This window comes from Arvicola amphibius, chromosome 1 (assembly GCF_903992535.2).
Source record: "Arvicola amphibius chromosome 1, mArvAmp1.2, whole genome shotgun sequence".
Classification (NCBI taxonomy): domain Eukaryota; kingdom Metazoa; phylum Chordata; class Mammalia; order Rodentia; family Cricetidae; genus Arvicola; species Arvicola amphibius.
Genome location: NC_052047.1, coordinates 91962447 through 91983119, shown reverse-complemented (window position 1 = coordinate 91983119; position 20673 = coordinate 91962447). Strand labels below are relative to the sequence as shown.

Below are 20673 nucleotides of genomic sequence, written 5' to 3'. Positions count from 1 at the left end.
AATGGAGGTCATCCAGAGCTTTATTTTTTTAGACAAAACAGGTTAAACAGAAGCTTCTCTGGAGAAATTTGATGTAACACATTATCTTCGCTTATTAGTTTTGCCCCAGAAGAAGATATTTGAAGTCCTTCCTTCACTGCTACTTCTCTCTTTCAGCGAGCGTATCAGCATGCGGCAGTCAAAAGTGGATAAGCTGTATGCCGGCCTGAAGGACCTCGCTGAAGAAAGGAGAGGAAAACTTGACGAGAGGCACAGGCTCTTCCAGCTCAACAGGGAGGTCGACGACCTGGAACAGTGGATTGCTGAGAGGGAAGTGGTCGCAGGGTCACATGAGTTGGGACAGGACTATGAGCATGTCACGGCAAGTACTTCGGGGAGAGTCAGCGGTATGCAGTGGGTGGTGGTCTAGAAAAGCCGTACCAAATGTGATGCCTAGACTCACATCGGAGGTCATTGCTTTTGTCAGGTGACTTTGTTATGGGTTGGATTACCTCTCCACAAGAGGCCAGATGGGTTCTGCAATAGACATCTGTGCTTCTTGGGGCTTGCGTATCGTCTTGTGCCTCTCCCTTGAAAGTTCTTCCCAGCAGCATTTGTGTGATGGGGTGGGAAAGCAGTGGTCTCAGTGGTTTCTTATGTGCGCTCCCATTTCAGATGTTACAAGAACGGTTCCGAGAATTTGCTCGAGACACCGGAAACATTGGGCAGGAGCGCGTGGATACAGTCAATCATATGGCAGATGACCTCATCAACTCTGGACATTCAGATGCTGCCACCATTGCTGAGTGGAAAGACGGTCTCAATGAAGCCTGGGCTGACCTCCTAGAGCTCATTGACACGAGAACACAGATTCTCGCTGCCTCCTATGAACTGCATAAGTTTTATCATGATGCCAAGGAGATCTTTGGCCGCATCCAGGACAAACACAAGAAACTCCCTGAGGAGCTTGGGAGAGATCAGAACACTGTGGAGACCTTACAGAGAATGCACACCACCTTTGAGCATGACATCCAGGCTCTGGGCACTCAGGTGGGTCTTTATGCATCTTTGTGCATCATGAGCCTCTCTGTGTCTCGTGGCTCTTCAGAACATAGCTGAAATGATTACCCTAGTTAAACACGTGCATACACATACATGCTCCCCACATATGAAAGCTTTGCAATCTGTATAATCCTGAACTTGTCCTACTTGGAAGTAATGTTATATGAAATGCTAGTGTTTAATTTAGATAGATGCACACGTATTCATGGGCAAGAGGCCGCAACACGAGTTTCTCTTATGTTTATGTGACCGTCAGGATCACTTTGAAAATAATACCTTTTTTGTTTTCCAACCATCCCAAGAAAGAAAGCTGTACTTTTTTTTATTTGGATAATAGAAGTTTATCTTTCTGCATTGATTACTTTTATTAATTGTTTAGGTTAGCAGACAGTGATAAATCCCATGGCATTTTGATAAACAGGTGTTTCTTTATTTGTTTCTGTCATTCCCCTCCCCCTGCTGCCCACTCGTTGTTCCCTCACCCACTTTGCTTCCTTTCCTCAGATGGACCCCACTTGTTCTTTCTTGTCACATGTATTCCAGACTTTCTCCTCCCCCCTCCCCCCAAGATCCCTTGTCTTCTCTTTGGGTCTCCTTTCTAGTAGAGACTGGACCCTAACATTTTAACACACCTGGCCTTTTAGCCCTAGCACTGTGTGAAGTGACTTAGCATTAAAACGTGCTCCAGGGTGTTGACAAAGTGAACAGTGTAGCAGGAGACTCTGGTGTGTCACTGTCTCGTCAGCCTCTGTGGCCTCCTGGTTAGTCTGAGATCTTGCAGTTGAAAAATGTTGTTCTAGAGAAGAAGCCAGTTTTGTTTAAGTTTTTAATCCTGAGCGGGTCTGGAGTTCTGTTCTTGCTTATTAAGAGCAAACGGACTCGTGCAGGGTCAGCAGGAGGCCAGATAGCATGTAGTTTTGACTGTGGTGATGCTGTGTCTGTTGGTCATGGGTGCCGTGCTGCTCTCTTAGGACAAGCAACCTGAATGGGCAGAGGCTATGTTCCAGTAAACACTTAACCCACATCCCCACCAGTGAAGACCCAGATTTGGCCCTGGTGAGCTCAGTTGAGTACCATCAGCCTCACCATGCCTCAGTACTTAGGGCTTGTTCTGTAAAGGGATCCTCTTGACTGCTGTTATCTTCTTTTTTTTTTTTTTTAAGATTTGTTTATTATGTATATAACATTCTGCCTCCATGTATGCCCGCACGCCAGAGGAGGGCGCCAGATCTCAGTACAGATGGTTGTGAGCCACCATGTGGTTGCTGGGAATTGAACTCAGGACCTCTGGAAGAGCAGCCAGTGCTCTTAACATCTCTCCAGCCCTGCTGTTATCTTCTGACCTCCGTTTAGATTCTGAGTTCCGCCACTTTCTGTGGATGTGAGTTAATTTCCCTCTCTATGCTTTGAGGGTTGAGATGTCTTATACACAGAAGCCCGACAGTAATGTCTGAAAATATGTCCCCGTCAGGGCTATATAATGAACACTAAGGATGAGATGCCTAGAGACAGCCAGGAATCAGGTCCTTCCTCTGCATTTATGAAACTAATTACAGGTGGATCTCTGAGTTTCGGGCCAGCCTGGTGTATAGAGCGAGTTCCAGGACAGACTCCGAAGCTGCACGGGGAAACTCTGTCTAGGGGTGGGGGTGTGGATGGACATCTTCACTGTAGAACTACAGGAGGCTTGAGAGACGGTTAGAGTGCTTCCTGTTTTTTATGAAATCCCTTTGCCTCGTGAGCATGGTGAGGCTTAACAACCGCAGGACAAAACCCAACTCCCTCAAGTCTGCGGGATTCCATCTACCTCATCCGTCACTGAGGAAGCTCTTTAGAGCCATAAAAAGATGTGTGACCCCTCCTGCAGGCACTGACCCACCAAATCAGTGCAGAGCAGATGCCTTGGCGCAGGCTCCTAGTCTCGTTTGGCTGTGTTCTCTCGTGCCAGCTTGACCTGCCACTGTTTCCATTGCACACGAGATCAGAGACGCGGGATGGGAGCAGTCGGTGCAGTGACAATCTGAGTGGCTGATCGCCGTGTGAACTTGCACTGCGCTAGCTTCTTCCACCTTTACTGACAGAATATGAAAAAAAACTAACCAGAGGCACAAGAAAAGATGATAATTTCCTACAAGCCTGCTCATGATGGTCTGAGATACATACCTTCAGTGTAATTCAGTCTTGGAGATGACTTCCCAACATGGAAACCAAATCCCACTGATTGTTCTGCATATCTTTCTCAGAAACTTCATGTTCTTGGCACCATTTAAAGTCCTTTTGTTCAATTAAGGGTCAGTAGTCTACCGTTTCCCAATAGCATTGGATGTCTGCATCTCATTGTCCCTGGAAGGTCCTCACCTGGCATTTTTCCAAATACTTTTTTATAGCCATCAGTAGGCTCACCCAGGACTATTGTCTGTAGACTTTGGTCACAGAGTTTTATCAGCAGATAATGTCAGACTTACATGTCGATGTATGACACTGCTAACATGTTAAGTGTTTCGTGTACAACATAATGAAAATGGACACCTAAGTGTAAGATTGTTAGCTAGGTATGGTAGTGTACACATTTAGTCCCAGTACTCGGGAGGCAGAGGTGGGGGAGTCTCTGAGTTTGAGTCTTTGAGTCTTTGAGTTTGTAACTTGGTTACATAGTGAGTTTCAGGATAGCCAGAGCTACATAAAGAAACTGTGTCTCAAAAAGAAAGAAAGGAAAGTATAAAATAGTCACTGATTTCTATTATAATGGCAACCCCCCACCATTATCTAAAGTAATAGCCTGTTTTTCACCCTTTGGCACAGAAAGAGTGTTAATGCTTTTAAAACAATACTCAGCTGTGTATGTGTAGGTCAGGTGACAGCACTGTAGAGTTAGTCCCTCCTGTTGTGTGTAGTTGGGTGTTAAAACTCAAAGTCATCAGGCTTTTATGGCAAATGCTGAACCATCTGTCAGCTCCCCCCCCCCCTTTTTTTTAAAGTTAGGGTCTTATGTAGCCTAGGCTGGCTTAGAATTTACTATATAGCTGAGGATAACCTTGAGTTCTTGATCCTCCTGCATCTACCTTGAGTTTGGGGATTATTGATATGTGCCACCGCACCCAGCCAGTCAAGGTATTTCTGTCTTGGAATATATCTACATGTGTCCCCACCAACAGTGTCTTTATGTCCCAGGGTACCTCAGCTCTCTGTGTTCCTGTAGCATTTCATTTGGTTTATTATTTGGACAGAACTTAAGAGCATAGCTCTGTAGGTTTGAGGTTTCATGGCTTGGCTGTACTCAGTGAAACAAGAGCTTGTAAAGGGGCACAGGCCCCAAACTAATGCTCTCCCCATTTCTGTGTATGTGGAGCCGTAGGTAAGGAAAGGAAGCGGCTGATGGGCAAGGCCACAGTAGTGAAACCTGGTTTTTCTCCCCTGTAACTCCCCAGGTGAAGCAGCTGCAGGAGGACGCAGCCCGCCTCCAGGCAGCCTACGCAGGGGACAAGGCTGATGACATCCAGAAACGTGAGAATGAGGTCCTGGAAGCCTGGAAGTCCCTGCTGGATGCTTGTGAGGGTCGCAGGGTGCGGCTGGTGGACACGGGAGACAAGTTCCGCTTCTTCAGCATGGTCCGGGACCTCATGCTCTGGATGGAAGATGTTATCCGGCAGATCGAGGCCCAGGAGAAACCACGGTAAGGCTCCTAGCCTTTGAGGTGAGGGTGTCCAGAGAGGAGCCTCCTTCCTGCAGTTGTCCACCATACACCGTTGCTAGGGAACAAGGAGCCATGGGTGAAGTTTACCTCTCCTAGGTTCTCACCCTCACACCCTCATGTTGCATACCCACCCAGGCCTTCCCACTCAGGCTTTTTTCAGGTTGTTTTTCTGTGTCTTTGTTATATTAAAAAGTCATTGTTCATTTCCATATGTATTACAAAGGTGTTGTTGACCCTTGACATTTGTTTCAAAAGTGTCCTGAAATGATTTGTGTCTTCCCTTTAGATTGCTTTCATTCAAAGCATTGGAGTTTATAGATGGACAGAGTAAGGGCCTACATAGCCAACAGTCCACCCTTGCCAGCTCCTGCTGACAGAGGAATAAAGGGCATGACCAGTGAAGCTTATTTATGTCTTAAGAAGCAGCTGTGTCCTTGGCCAGGCTCTATTGATTTTGACCCATGCGCACTGCTGGCCATTGAACTGGGCCCTATGCATGTGGAGAAAGCACTATGCATGTGGAGAAAGCACTCTACTGCTGAACTGCATCCCAACCCGCTGTTATCCTCCCGTCTGTACCCCCGCCCCCAGCCTCTCTGAAGCAAACTCTCACTGAATGGTTAGGTCTTGAACTGCAATCCCTCTGCACCAGCCTCCCAAGTAGCTGATGCGCTAGGCTTAAATTTTTATAATTTTATTATTATTATTATTATTATTATTATTATTATTATTATATTATTATTGAGACTGTACCTCAGATGTGTGCTGGCTGTACAAACTCAGCTGGCTGTACCTCTGGGATTACAGGTACACATTACCAAGCCTGCTGCTTCTCTTCTCTTCTGGTTTGCTTTGCTTTGTTGAGATAGGGTCTCTATGGCCAAGCTGGCCTCAAACCTACAATTCTCCTGTTTTCAGCCTCCCAAGTGCTGGGATTATAGGTGTGTTCTTCCTTCCACATCTGGTTTTGTAGTTCTTTATTCTCGAAGACATCAACCATCAGCTATTCTTTGTTACAGCTAACTGCACTGTGTTTGAAGGTAAAGACATGAATGGAAAGGTGGTGGCTTTCTTGTATGTAACCGAAGATGCCTGCCTTTGAGCTAGCTGGTTCTGAGTTAAGCATCACTAAACTTTGTCCCATTGACTAGGCCTGAGTGAGGGCTGTGAATCAGCCCTAAAAGGACAGTTAGGCTGTCAGTTTCCTTCTGATTATGTCTTAAAGCCTATGGTCTCTTGAAGAAGATGTTACTTTCTTACAGGGATGTGTCCTCTGTTGAACTGTTAATGAATAATCATCAAGGTATCAAAGCTGAGATTGATGCTCGCAATGACAGTTTCACAACTTGCATTGAACTTGGGAAATCCCTGCTGGCAAGGAAACACTATGCTTCTGAGGAGGTAGGATGAACTCGGCCAGCGTCAGGGTAGAAAATGGTTTTATTTTGCATCATGTCTGTCATTGTCTCTCAGAATCTCCAGGGAAAGTAGAATTCATGGGTGGTTAGATACCTTATGTGAAATGGCACAGATTTATTCATAACTTCAAAACATCTCTGGATCCCATCTAATACCTAACACAGGGTAAATCATTGTACAGTATTAAGGAATGGCAAGAGTCAAGTCCACGTGCTCGTCGTAGTTAGAGTTTTTTCTAATATTTTTATTCTGTGTAGTTGTGTTGCTACAGGACCTACTTCAACAGGATCTACTGCACATGTGCAATAAATACACTCCTTTGCATAATTTTGAAACTTACTCTGCCTGCCTAGAGTGACTGTTACATGAAACTGTAGGCCCCGAGTCGGTAATTGTTTACCAGAGATCATTTTTGAGGATCCCAGGTATAACAATAGCCAATGAGCTCGTCCGCGGGCACTGTTGTCAGGTGTAACAACAGCCAGTGAGCTCATCAGCGGACACTGTTGTCAGGTTAACAACAGCCAGTGAGCTCATCCGCAGACACTGATGTCAGGTGTAACAACAGCCAGTGAGCTCGTCCGCAGACACTGATGTCAGGTGTAACAACAGCCAGTGAGCTCATCTGCAGACACTGATGTCAGGTGTAACAACAGCCAGTGAGCTCGTCCGCAGACACTGATGTCAGGTGTAACAACAGCCAGTGAGCTCGTCCGCAGACACTGATGTCAGGTGTAACAACAGCCAGTGAGCTCGTCCGCAGACACTGATGTCAGGTGTAACAACAGCCAGTGAGCTCATCCGCAGACACTGATGTCAGGTGTAACAACAGCCAGTGAGCTCGTCCGCGGACACTGTTGTCAGGTTAACAACAGCCAGTGAGCTCGTCAGCGGACACTGTTGTGGCTCCACCTGTGTTGTATTTGGCCTCCTTGACGGATGGTCTCAGGTTCTGGTTAGGATGGTGGCATCCCTTACGTAGCATCCTTCACAGGAATGGAGTCTCTCAGAGAAGCCAAGGCTTTGCCAGTGTTATTGTCCTTCTCTTCAGAGTGGGAGTTACCAGGAGCCCTGCAGCCCCGTGAGGCCAAGCGTAGTGTGCTACCTCACCACAGTCAGCTTCAGACAGAGCTCCCGCCCTCCGCAAAGGCAGCCGTGTTCTCGGCACTGCCAAGACATAAAAGATACACTCAAGCTGATGCTTCTCAGCCTAGGGAAAATAAATGTTCCTGTACAAAAGGACCATCGAGGGGAAAGACCGAAGATTGCAGTGTTTTACTAAGGCCCTTGTATTTCCTGCAGATCAAGGAAAAGTTACTGCAGTTGACAGAAAAAAGAAAAGAAATGATTGACAAGTGGGAAGACCGATGGGAATGGCTAAGACTGAGTAAGGACAAACATATTTCACTTCTCTTTCTGTTCTTCTTGGGTATCTATGGAAAGCATGCAATTTTTTGTGTTTTTTTCTTTGATGTAATATTATTACTTAATGATTTCAAGGTTTTAAATGTTTCTCTCTCCATCTGTTATTGCTTATTGGCTAGTGGGAGTGGCCCCAATGAAGAGATGGCTCAGTGGTTGAGGACTTTTACTACCCTCCCAGAGAACCTGATTCGGTTCCTAGCACCCATTTCAGAGACTCATACCCAGTATAGCTCCAGCTTCAGGGCGTCTAACATCTCTGGCTTCTATGGGCACCTGTGCTCAAATGAACACACACAAATAATACAGATATACAGGGTGGGGCTGGAGAGAGATGGCTCTTTCAAAGGTCCTGAGTTCAATTCCCAGCAACCACATGGTGGATCACAACTATTTATACTACGATTTGGTGTTCTCTTCTGGCAGAACACTGTATATATAATAAATAAGTAAATCTTTAAAAAAATATGCAGGGCATGGTGGTATATGCCTTTAATCCCAGCACTGGGAAGGTAGAAGCATATGGTTCTCTGTGAGTTCAAGGCTAGCCTACTCTACGTAGCAAGTTCTAAGAACAGACAAGGCTATGTAGAGAGACTCTGTCTCAAAAGACAAAAAATAGTTCTATCTATCTGTCTGTCTGTCTGTCTGTCTATCTATCTATCTGTCTCTCTCTCTCTCTCTCTCTCTCTCTCTCTCTCTCTCTCTCTCTCTCTATGAGTGTGCATGTGTAAGTGTATGCGTGTGTGCCTGGAACTATGAGCCCTCGTTGGATTTAAAATTTAAGAATAGCACCTCATGGTTGATTGAATATTAAAAGGAGCATCATATTTGGGGCCATTCTGTTATTGAGGATTTTATTTGCCGGTTGTAAGAAGTCTGGGGCAGCTTCATTTTGTGTAGCAAAACCTGTATCATAAACTGCTGTGAATTGGATACCACGCTGTTGCCTGGGTTTACAGTGATAATTTGTATGGAACCCACCTTGAAGAATTGACAGTTTCCTAGTTCCTTCTCAGTTGACATGTTGGGGGCATCCATCACAATGTCCAGATGAAGCCAGCTTGCTCCCTACCCTGATAACTGCCCACAGTCAGTTCTTACTGGCCCTAGACACGGCTGAGTGAGATGCGCAGAGACTGCTGTTGGCCTTTCTGTCAAGCCAATTCAAATCCACCTCCTTCCTCGTAACTTCAGTGGGAGGAGACCTTTTTCTTCACGTAGAGGAAACAGCATTTGGAAAGAAGCCTGCCTCTTCCCTTATGTGCAATCCACCCCCTCAGTCTCCCAGAGCAAACTATACTAACACAATTGCCAATACAAGCTGCTCTGTGTGTGCCTGCTCTACCCGATAGCCTGACACATGTAGGCTGTGTGTCCTGTAGAGCTCTGCAGGTTTATCTCTTAGAATTAGGGCCCTGTCATTAGAATACATTCTAGGCCTGGACAGTCCACTTGAGAGCCACTGTCTACACAAGGCTCTTTGGAAATGGAAATAGTCTTAAACTGATGTTGCAGTATGTGCTTGTGTATAAAATTTAACTTGTATTTATGCTTGGCAAACAGATAAAAGTTAAAAGACAACAATATTTTGTGGTGATTACATGTTAAAATAGTATTTTGTGTGTGTGTGTGTGTTTAAATCAAAACTCAATTAAAGAAAATTACCCTATCGTTAGTAACGTGTCTTACGGCAGCATACAGGTTGCCTGGGTGGCTCACTGAATTTACGTTTGATGGCATTTTGGTTGCATAGATGGTGAGCTAGCTGTACTTAGGGTAGTGCTGTCATGTGACCCCGTGATCCACACTCACTCTTGGCTCCCTGTGCAGTTTTGGAGGTCCATCAGTTCTCAAGGGATGCCAGTGTGGCAGAGGCTTGGCTGCTCGGACAGGAACCATACCTATCCAGCCGCGAAATTGGCCAGAGCGTGGATGAAGTGGAGAAGCTGATCAAGCGCCACGAGGCATTTGAAAAGTCTGCAGCGACCTGGGACGAGAGATTCTCCGCCCTGGAGAGGCTGACCACAGTGAGTAGCCCAGGGTGCTGGGCAGTGTCTTGCCTGTGGGTGTGGATTCCGGGATTTGAATGGGTATCAGGCCGTGTCTTGGTCTTGGAGCACTGCTAAATCATCTCGTCCCAGATGATCTTCTCTGCCAGCCAAAGCTTTACTTAGCTGTAGAGCCTGAGTACTGATCTTTCTGACTTCTGTTCTTCTGCAGAGCCAATATGTATCAAAACAGAATTCTTTTAGAGTATGTTTTTTTACTCATGAAATGAACTTATTTCAGGTAGACTGTTTCGTGACTTTATTTTTTTTCCTCTGTTTCTCTACTATAATACAAATGGCTTCCTTGAAAGTTTCTGTGGGTCTGTCCTGGGTTTTAATTGAGACTTCATAGAAAACCCATGGCAGCTTTTCCTCCCTAACCCAGTTAAGAGATGCGGGGCTCAGTTTTGAACTTAAATCCCTACTCCCAGAGGGCATACAACCACCCAAAGGGATTTTCCAGCCAGGATAGACAGCCCTTCGTCCCTTACAGGTTTAGACTGTACTTATAGCACGCCTGGACACACTGCCATTGTATTTGGAGTGCTGACCCTTGAGGCTATCCAGTATGAACCACTAGAAAAAGTGTCCCAGGTTTCTAGGATCTTTCTTCAGGAGCAGTAAGGATCTTAGCCATGGTAAACAGCTCCCTGTTGTCCCTTAGTTGGAGTTACTGGAAGTGCGCAGACAGCAAGAGGAAGAAGAAAGAAAGAGGCGGCCGCCTTCTCCGGAGCCGAGCACGAAGGTTTCAGAGGAGGCTGAGTCCCAGCAATGGTGAGGCACTGGGGGTGAGGTGGGGGAGGGGCTAGACCGTTGACATCAGTGATAAAAGAGAGGTTACAGGGCACCCGTGCTAAGTCTTGCCGTGTGGAGCCAGGCCACATATCCTCCCTGCTCATGATTCCATGTATGCTGTTTAGAATCCATCCTAAGTGACAGATGAGCACTTTACGTGGAGAACAGTCTCACTGCAGAGTGCAGTGTAGAGTTCTGTGCCGGTACGCTCGTACATGTGGCTCATGGGGAGAGGCTTCAGTGGCAGGGAGAACTGATTTCTATTTGCAAAAGGCTATTGATGGTGTATACGCTCCATGGAAGCACCGGCACTGGAGTTATGTGGTGGGGTGGGGACAGTGTTTCTGAGGGCTGAACTCTATTGTACTGTCTGAAAGTGCCAAGTTTAAGAGCGTGGCATTATGTGAAAGAAGGGTGCTTATACTTTTTTTTTTCTTTCTCTCTCCCCTTCTTTCTGTTCCCCCTCTCTCCTTTCCCTTTTCTCCCAACCACCCTAACAGGGATACTTCAAAAGGAGACCAAGTTTCCCAGAATGGTTTGCCAGCTGAACAGGGATCTCCACGGGTTAGTTACCGCTCTCAAACGTACCAAAACTACAAAAACTTTAATAGCAGACGGACAGCTAGTGACCATTCATGGTCTGGACTGTGAAGTTCACTGCCGTTTGTCAAGAACCACTCTTTCCACGTCCTGTTGGTTTTGACCTCTTGACTTCCATGTCACCCAAAGTGTTAAAAAATTTTAGTTTATTCATAACTTTCTTGATTTCATATTTGTTTGCATTTAATTTATGTTTATTTGGATGCTCATTGCCTTAAAGCAGCATACTTTTTTGTTTATTTATTGTGAACTTTTTACTTTATTACATGAGAAATTTAAATTAAATGACAGCATAATGAGGAAACTAGAGTCTAACAGGTACGAACAATCCAAGTTGTACTAACAGGGCCCAGTTCTCTGCTCTAGGTGCTATGTTATTAGAAGTATTGCTAACCTGTGGTAGTGTAGTAACTAGGAAGACTGGTTTGTAAGGAAGGAGACATTCACTACTAAGGTTATGTGTGCAGTCATTCTGTAACATTCCATGGAGAATGCATTCACTGAAACGACAGGAAAGAAGCTGAATAATCTTGCTGGGGAGCTGTTTAAGTTTTAGGTGCAGGACCCCAAACATTCTGAGGCCACTTACTACTTTGAGGTCATTTATTACTTTGTACAAACCCAGTAATCCTCTCTTTTCTGCCAAGTCCTCAGCCTAGAACTGTAGGCTTCTGAGCGACACACCTTAGCCAGCCTGGGACTGCTGCCGCCAGCTTTGTCTTGGTCACCACTGTCAGCACTCGGGTCATGGCGGTGCCAGCAGCTCTCAGCGTGTTTCAGAAGTCTGCTTACCAGACGTCAGGCCTCCATCCAGTCAGACTTCAGGGTGTCAAAAATACGTTGTCCTTTTTTAAGCAAATGGAGCAAAAACCATTTTGGTTCATCCTGATTACTTGAAGGTCCACTCAGTGGCCCAAGCCTGGGAGCACTTGGAGAGGCATCCTGGCCCTAGAGGGTTACTTCATTGTCTCTAAAGAGAAAGTCTGTTTTGTGTGTCTCCAGCGAATCCTGGGATTCATTCCTTTCCTCGAGATTCTTTGTGGAGTTCTCTAGTAAGGAGTCTTCAGGATGGCATGTATCGGGCCACTAGCGGGGATAGAAAACATTTTAACAGCAATCCTTTTCCTTAGGAGTAAAAACTGGTGGAAGTTGATTTCCTGGTTCTGATCTAAACCAAACCAAACTCACATTGCAGAAAAACCTTGCAAGACACTCCCTTGCTTCCTTGCCATATTTAGATTGTTAGTGGAGTCAGGACCTGTTTGGTATGTGTTTTCCATGAGCAAAGTCTAACTTGTCTTTTCATTTCATGATGCATTTTTTTTTCTTTTGTCAGGATAACGTCATATAGCATCTTGTTTGTTTTCCTAATCTCTATGTACATATCTATCTACCTAGAGCCGTAGATAGGTATCTAGATAGACGCCAAGCTTCTTATATTCTGGGCTAGTATGCATCATTATTGGGTCTCTGCCTTAAAACAAATCCAAATTTATTGGGGGGGGACTCTTAACTTTTTCATTGGTTACTAGGGTTCCCTGACCATGTCTTCATGGCCCCATATCATATTATGTCACTGATCATATATGTATACACATATATGATCTTTCCATATATGTGTGTCTGTGTGTGTGCACTTAAATTTTGTATCATCCAGACTGATACCAAATTTTAATGCTTTTTTTTTTAAATTCAAAAGACAAAACCCACATAAGCACACAAGACAGGATTGCCATGATGCCTATTTTTGTCTATATTTTTAACATTTGGATTGGATTGGAAGAAGAAATAGCAATTTCCTTCCTTTGGGTGATGGTGCAGAGACTCATGTTAATGAACTCAAAAATGGTGTTGCTTCGTGTACTTTTGAAAACCAATCAGGTGTTTCCTGTGCTAATCGTTGTCATGCTGCGTTCATGTCACCTGATTTCAGTGTCTCAGATGTGCCCGGCCACGAAAGCACTCTGAACTAAAGGCTAAAGAGAAGCAACAGCTCGGGGGAGGGGCCAGGGGTCACATGTACCATTGTTTGATCACTATGATTTGCTTTTGATGTTTGTCTCTAGTGGTGTGTTGTCTGTTGGCATGCTTCAAGCACATGTCCATTAAAATTCATTTTTGTTCCTTTTATTTTCATCGTTTCCTTGATTAGTGATTTCATTCATTCACGTAAACATTAATTATCTCTGCATACTGGTTTGGGGTTTTCTCTTTCCTTCTAACTCCAAAGAAAAAATTTTTGCTGCAGAATTTCCATCAGAAGAAACTTCCCCTGTCTTCACCTACCTTGAGATGTGACCAACCCCGATAAATGAATGCCCACCCGAGTCTCTGCCACTAGTGGTTTTCAAGTCAAAGCTGCAGCAGTAAATTTTTTTTTCTGGTGTCTGTGTACTAACCCATGTCTCTCTGCACTCACCTGGCTCAGGCCTTCCACACCAGCTCACACTTGCTCCTGACAGGAGTTTCCTGAGATCTCTTTAGAAGAGATGTGTCAACTGTAAGATCCACTCAACAGTCTTTTGACCTGGGTTTTGTCTTGGTTATTTCCCCTCCTACAACCTGCCCTTCACAGTGGAGCCAGGAGCCAGGTGTAATGGGATATCCCTGCAGTCCCAGCTACTTGTACCATTTCTGCAGACTGTTGCTTGCAGACCAGGCAAACCAAGCACTCTCTCCCCCACCCTCACGTCTTTTTGCCCCAATAATACATTCACCATATTGATAAGAGAATAATGAATTTTAATCAGAAAGAACCTCAAGATCGCAGTCTCTAGTCACAGCCTAAACCTTGATGCTAATTATGATAGTTTACATAAGCTTATAATTCCCTGTACTATTGGCAAGTTTTCATTGTCATTTCCCCAGAAAATTCTCTTTGTTTAGAGTGAAGCACTGGGTCCATCAATCTAGATAAGACCTAAGCAAGAGAGTTGACAGATCTGAGTGTTCAAGTGGTGGTGGCCAGTTTACCTCTTTATAATGCCAAGGTTGCTGCTAACTGGGTGTCACTCTGACTCTGGGCAGCAGTGGTGGGGGATTATAGCTAATGTCTGTGCCACTGATACTTCCATGTTTGTCCGTGTATGAGGGGTGCAGGTTGTCTGTAATCCACTAAAGCATCAGCCACCCCCAGCTTTAGTAACTTGCTAATCCATGCCCTGGGTATATCAGCCAGAGGCTGCTACAGTTAATGGTACACAGTTGGTGGTACACAGGCCGAAAACCATAATGAATCAAGACACTACTACATTTCCAAAGCCGAAAACCCGTCTGGGTTACAATTTAAAGTGAGCTTGGGAAGGAACGCTCCTGAAGACGTCTGCAGACTGAAGGGTCAGAGCCGCTGGAAGCCTGGCTGTCTCTGGGCTCCCGTCTCAGTGCAGCAAGGCACCGTGATCAAGCACCCGTGATGGGGAAGGCCCTGGTTCTGTCTTTGTTTGGGGGTAAATAGCTGTGTGGTGTTGAGTGACTGTGATTGGCTTTTCCAACTCCTTTAACCAAAACTACAACCCACTTACGGCTCAACTTGGGCAGATGTGGTTCAGTTGCTGTTTGTTGACTTGCCTCGTTTCCTTTCAGCTCTCAAGTCCCACAGTCTAACGGGGAGGATAGCTATGAGATGCATGACTGTTGTCCTAATTTCTGCATGTGTTTATGGTGGTATTTATTTGGGGGGGGGGGCAGAGGAGAACCAGGGAGCCTCTTTGAGAAACCGAAGGTGTTTCGTTGTTGCACCTGGGAATGCTGTGTAGTTCTGATAGGATTGTCTCTCCATCTGTTTGTGAATGCCCCTTTGCTTCTACTTCAGCCCTGCTGGTGAGACCCTTGGTTGCAAGGTGGCTGCTGTATAATGTCCACTCTCATTTAATATGTGTGACTGTCACCATCGTCTTTGTGTGTTAAAGTAACCACGGAGGAGATGATCTGAGCTATGTCAGAGAACACAGAGCGATCAGAGGAGCAGAGTGCAGTAAAACTCACCCTGGCATTTCGCTTTTCTCACTTCCCCGCTAGCGGGCGGGCATTAATCCGTTCCCACCTTCTAATGTCCTTGGCGTCCAGCTGGCTTTGCGGGGTGTGCAATGGTTTTACTGTACTGCCTCCATCTGTGCCAGGCTTTTATACGCAGCCACGTGTGCGAGTCGGAGCGTATGTGGTCACCCCTTGCTCTCGGGGTTAGCTGAACGGCCTCTCCAATGTCCCTAGATGGCAGAAACCGTGGAAACAAGTGGGATGGTCAACGGTGCTGCCGAGCAGAGGACGAGCTCCAAAGAGTCCAGTCCCATTCCCTCTCCCACCTCTGACCGCAAGGCCAAATCTGCACTTCCGGCCCAGAGTGCTGCCACCCTGCCAGCCAGGACCCAAGAGACAGCCGCGGCCCAGATGGAAGGCTTCCTCAATCGGAAGCATGAGTGGGAGGCCCACAATAAGAAGGCCTCGAGCAGGTAAAGGCAGCCCAGGTGGGAGGTGGGAAGGGAAGTCCCCCTTGCAGAGGTGGCCGGCTGGGGTCGTGCTCCCTGGGGATGGGTATGTGGGCAGGAAGAGCGGGAATGGGGCCTGTGGCTCTTCCTGGGGAGGAGCTTCCTGGAGTGGGGTTTACCAGTCTTCCTGAAGTGAAGTGACTGTGGGGTTTAGCGCTCAGTGACACGCCTGTCTCTGCATCGCCTCTCCCGCCAGTCTCTAGTTTTATTATTTAGCTGATGAGGAAGCAGGGCTGTGACAGATAAAAAGGCACACTCTTCAAGACCTCTAGCAAAGGGCAAAGCTGAAGGGAAACCACATCTAACCCTAAAGCTTGTGTGCTTGGCTACTCACCCCGATGTCCAAGACTGCTGTGTGCATCCATTCTCCAAAGGCTTGTGTCATACAAGGCCATACCACTGGACCACACCCAAGTCCAACTCTCCCAAGGGCCCCATAGATGCTAACAGCCCTGCGTCCACCCACGCAGAGCGGCACTGAGACTGGGGGAGCTTGTGCCTGAGGATAGGAGCCCTGTCCCTGCACATCAGTGAAAAGCTGCAAGTGCAGCGTGCAACAGAAGGATAGCTTACGTGTCCCTCCGTGCAGAGAGCTGCATTTCTCTGAAGCTGCTACTGAGCCGTATGGGCTGCCCAAAGAGGCTGCATGGAGTGGGGGTGGGAGCAATTCCCTGTCAGTTCAGTTTTCTGAGGCTTTTAGCAAGGGGTAGCACGTGTGTGCGGGTCCTTTTCTTGTGAGATTCTGGTTTCTTTCAGCAAGTGTGAGACACAGCCCTGATCTTTCTTTCTCTGCCACACTCGTTCAGGTCCTGGCACAATGTTTATTGCGTCATAAATAACCAGGAAATGGGCTTCTATAAAGACGCCAAGAGTGCTGCTTCTGGCATCCCCTACCACAGTGAGGTCCCTGTGAGTTTGAAGGAGGCTGTCTGCGAAGTGGCCCTTGATTACAAGAAGAAGAAGCATGTGTTCAAGCTAAGGTGAGCATTGTCACAGCTTTGCCTGGGTGTGTTCATCTCCCTAGGAGTTGGTTTTCCCACAAAGCATTGTATGGGTGTGCTTCCTCCTGACATTCTCAGTCCCTAAGAAAGCAAACACCCAGTCTGAGACTCACTGGGTTTGTGGGACCAAGGGGCACTTCTCTGTGCTCGGCTGTGCAGCTGGACTCCGAAGAGAAGGAGCCTTCCTTTCATGAACTGGAACTCTGCTCCCTGGCACTGCTGGTGGGCTTTTAACACCTCACTATACAATGGAAGCTTGAAAAAAGATTTTGAGTCTCTCTGGCTTGTGCAGACGCAGGAGTTACCATTGTTTGCTACAGAGAGGCACTGTGAGTCACCCTAGAGCCTGAGGAGACAAACAGGAAGTAGTTGGGTGATGCAGGCCGTCCTCCCCAGCTCTTCCCACACTTCTGCTTCCAAATGACTCCTCCTTGTGGAAGACACCCCTCATGCCGCATCCACACCCCATTTTCCTTGTGGTTGGAAATAGGCAAACCATTTTGTTTCTCAAGCCTGACTACACCGATTCTCTGTTCAGGACCCACATGGAAGGGTTGTCTTTTAACCTGTGTTAGTGCGCATGCACACACAGATTTTAAAAATACCTTTGCGTGCAAAAGCAAAACATCTTGCTGGTTGGTTACTTAGTTTGCTACTGATAACCCTATTCCTCTGGGACCCGACAAGTTGTATCTTAGTTCGTCTGGGCCAAGGATGGCACTGGGGGTTATGGTTAGAGTTGGCATGGCAACAGAGACTTTGGACCATAGAGACAGACATCTTATCACAAGAGTTCCAGATAGTCTGACCCCTTAACTATTTTTGAAGTTATCTCTTGAATTCCTTTTTGATCATCGATCAAGAATCCAAGTGGTATTTGCCATAACAAGGCCAAGCTTTCTTGTGGTTGGGGTGTTTTTGGTCTTTCTGTTGGATTAAAGGACCAGATTGCCTGTGCATATTGGGTCAGTCTGCTAATGCATGACTAATGCAGGGGCTGTCGCTGGGCCTGCGCAGTCAATGGTGCATGTAGCTCTGTTGGTGTTTCTGAGGTCAGTCCCAAGACCTGCTTATAATTCACACTAGATAAGGGATTTTTAATTTTTTTTTAACTTTTTAACATAAATTTCTACACAATTGTAAAATATCATTTTCTTGAAATTACAGACTAAATGATGGCAACGAGTACCTCTTCCAAGCCAAAGATGACGTAAGTTACTACTTAGTTTCGTTTTCCCGGATACTGAAGAGCGTGGGAGTATTTGTGGGATGTCTCTCTGGTCTCCATAGTCACTAACACTTGGCCCCAAAGCAGTAAATGTCACCTTGCTGTCCCTCACCAAGGAAGGAAAGCTAGTGCAACATTCACCAGATCCTCTGGAGCCTTGGAGCGGAGACCTTGCCTCCTGCTCCTTGTGGGGCAAGGCACAGTGAGGTGGCCCAGGACAGGGTGCGTGTCCTGATGCCCCGTCAGAAGGCTCTGCACTGTGCTCCATTACTGAAAACTGCCCCACCTTGGAGAAGAGAGGGTTACCTCAGTGATGACAATATGTGCAGCGTTTTAATCTCAAATGGTTTTTGTTCTGCTTTCAGGGCAGTGGGGAGAGTACTTTCTAGGGTGAGAATGGTATCTTGCAGCCTGAGACTAGTCTTCTAGCCCCTGTAGGTGCGTAGGACTAAACCCCAGAGTGGCCTACGGGTGCCATAGCCCTGAGCTCATCTGCGAAGCTGAGCCGTAGCCATCTCCACTCTTCAGTGATGCCCTCAGGAGCAGTGAACCCAGTTAGAGGCGCTGCTCGCAGAGACCCAAACATCGCGTGCTCACCCGTCTTAACCAGCTCTCACCTGTGTCCCTTCCCCTGTCTAGGAGGAAATGAACACATGGATCCAGGCCATCTCCTCTGCCATCTCCTCCGACAAACATGACCTGTCCGCCAGCACCCAGAGTACGCCAGCATCCAGCCGGGCGCAGACCTTACCCACCAGCGTCGTCACCATCACCAGCGAGTCTAGTCCCGGCAAGAGGGAGAAGGACAAAGAGAAAGACAAAGAGAAGCGGTTCAGCCTTTTTGGCAAAAAGAAGTGAACTTCCCTCTCGTCCTGCCCTTCTCTGACCTTTTCAGTGAGAGTCCAGCATGCAAGCTCAGACCAACACATTACTCTGTGCCTAATGTTCCTCCATGTAGTTGATTTTGTTCTTCTTTTTTTAAAAATAAATTTTTTAATTTATAGAGTATTTCTGAGGGTGGGGGAAACATACCTAAACACTTTATCTCCAAGTTACAAAAGTTTGAGGTGCAGAGGGAAGGCCAGATTTTTTTAATGAAATTATATAGATTAGATCTCAATATTTAAGCTGTTCCTCAATTTTGTGAGGCTGTGTTGGAAATAACCCGCCTCTGATGCTGTTGGTTTGCAAAGCAGCGGTGCTTACACAATATTCCCTGTGCTCTCCAGAGACGATGGACTGATTTCCTGACACTATTCTCCGTTCACTTCAGTGGTTACCCTGAGTCTTGACTATTCCAAGTGCCCACGCTGGGTATATAACCTTTACTAAACAGATTGTGTATCGTGGTCTCTCGCTGCAGCCATAGCGCAGCTCCATGTAAACCTCCAGGCCAAACAGTTTGTGTCTGGCATCACTTAACTAACACGTGACATGCGGCTCTCCTGCAGCAGTTGCTGTGACCGTTCAGAATGTCAGTATACAAGAAGGAATAGAAAACTGATAAGGTTTTAAATAATCTGTAATTTCAATCTTTTTTTCTGAAATACATTATATTGTATGTTTGAGATAATTCTAGTACAAAGTATAATAAAACTAGATGTATAATAAACCCTTTAAATCACTGGTAAGCGTATAAGTGGAACTGAAGCATTTACTGGACAAAGTAATGTTACTCTAATGGTTACTTGCTTGTGCGTGACCACACTGTTATAATTCGCTTCATTACCTTGCTATTTGATACATGGTGTGCATTTCTCTGTCACTGTAACTATTGTAATGACAAGTTTTCATCTTACTGCACAATCAAAATGGCATTGATAAGAATGAACTCCAGAGTCTGAGCCTGGATAGGGAGTGGTTGCTCAGGCCTGGTGCTCCATCGTACGACCTGTCCCTCTCAACTTTTGCCCTATCTGTTAAATATATGCTATGTCATTAAATGCTTTTAAATCTAGCCTAGTGACTAATGGGTGTTTTTCCTCTCCTGTGCATGCATGCCTATTAGAGAAAGTGCAAGGGAAGAAAGAGCGAACAGAAAGCATTATATCACGAATCTGGGTTCCTCTGTCACACTTCAGGTGTGTGTGTGGGGGGGGGGGCACACCTGGCTTTGAAAGCCATAGCAAATGAAGAATGAATAGGGTGTTGAGTGACGACACACGCAAATGTGTTTCGTAGCTTGCTGTAGCCTCGGGCCCTGACATAGGGATAGGTAAGTGTTCTCTGAAGACTAGCAAGGGATAATGAGTATTTTACTTTTGTTCTGATCAAGGTCAAGTTATCAGCGAAAAGCACTAGACAAAGAACTTCTGCACTCGACCAATGCCTGCTCCTTGCTGAGCCCTGGGTTGTTGTGCACCTGTCCCCAGACATCCTGGAGGGTGGATATGATGGAGCCACAAGAAGCAACTGGGCTTGAAAGTTTCTGTTTGGCCTTCGCTTGTCCCTTCAAATATTTGCCACACTTTGGAGACCCATTGTCTCAAGTGGGAATGGAGGCAGTGGGATGCTAGCAGCTTCCTGCAGCTGAGTCTACAGAGAAGGCATTTTTATATCACAGAAACACAGGGACTTTCTCTATGGGGCATCTGGGTAGAGTGGAACCTGGGAGAGTTCCACAAGGCCCTGAGTGTCGAGCGCCGTGTGGGCCCCACATAGATAACTATTTTCCCTAACTAAACTGGAACGGAGTCGCGAGGAATAATCAGACACAGCTTACATGATCATCCTTTGAAGGGCAAGATATGATCCTTCATTTATTCTCCAAACAGTTTACATCTCATCACAACAATTGAGCGGGAAAACACATTAGGCTGTATCCTAGGTAACCAGGTGAATGGCCTTCTGTCACGTACTTGCGAGTATGCTAGCTGTCACGTAGGCCATGAATTAGCATTTCTGTAAGACATCCTCCAAATTACGAAAGGAAGGAGCA

General features: G+C 46.2%; 1 protein-coding gene across 1 annotated transcript in view; it reads left to right on the top strand.

Moving 5' to 3' along the window:
* Sptbn1 (spectrin beta, non-erythrocytic 1) overlaps positions 1–19692 on the top strand; it is a 127377-nt gene extending 107685 nt beyond the window's left edge. The window contains 12 exon segments of the mRNA XM_038319572.2: positions 157–361; positions 655–1029; positions 4470–4714; positions 5998–6136; positions 7457–7541; positions 9410–9606; positions 10292–10401; positions 10923–10986; positions 15232–15470; positions 16313–16486; positions 17675–17717; positions 18375–19692. Of these exon segments, the coding sequence (XP_038175500.1) occupies positions 157–361; positions 655–1029; positions 4470–4714; positions 5998–6136; positions 7457–7541; positions 9410–9606; positions 10292–10401; positions 10923–10986; positions 15232–15470; positions 16313–16486; positions 17675–17717; positions 18375–18593 (2095 nt within the window). The 3' untranslated portion in view covers positions 18594–19692.
* The last annotated feature ends 981 nt before the right edge of the window (positions 19693–20673 follow it).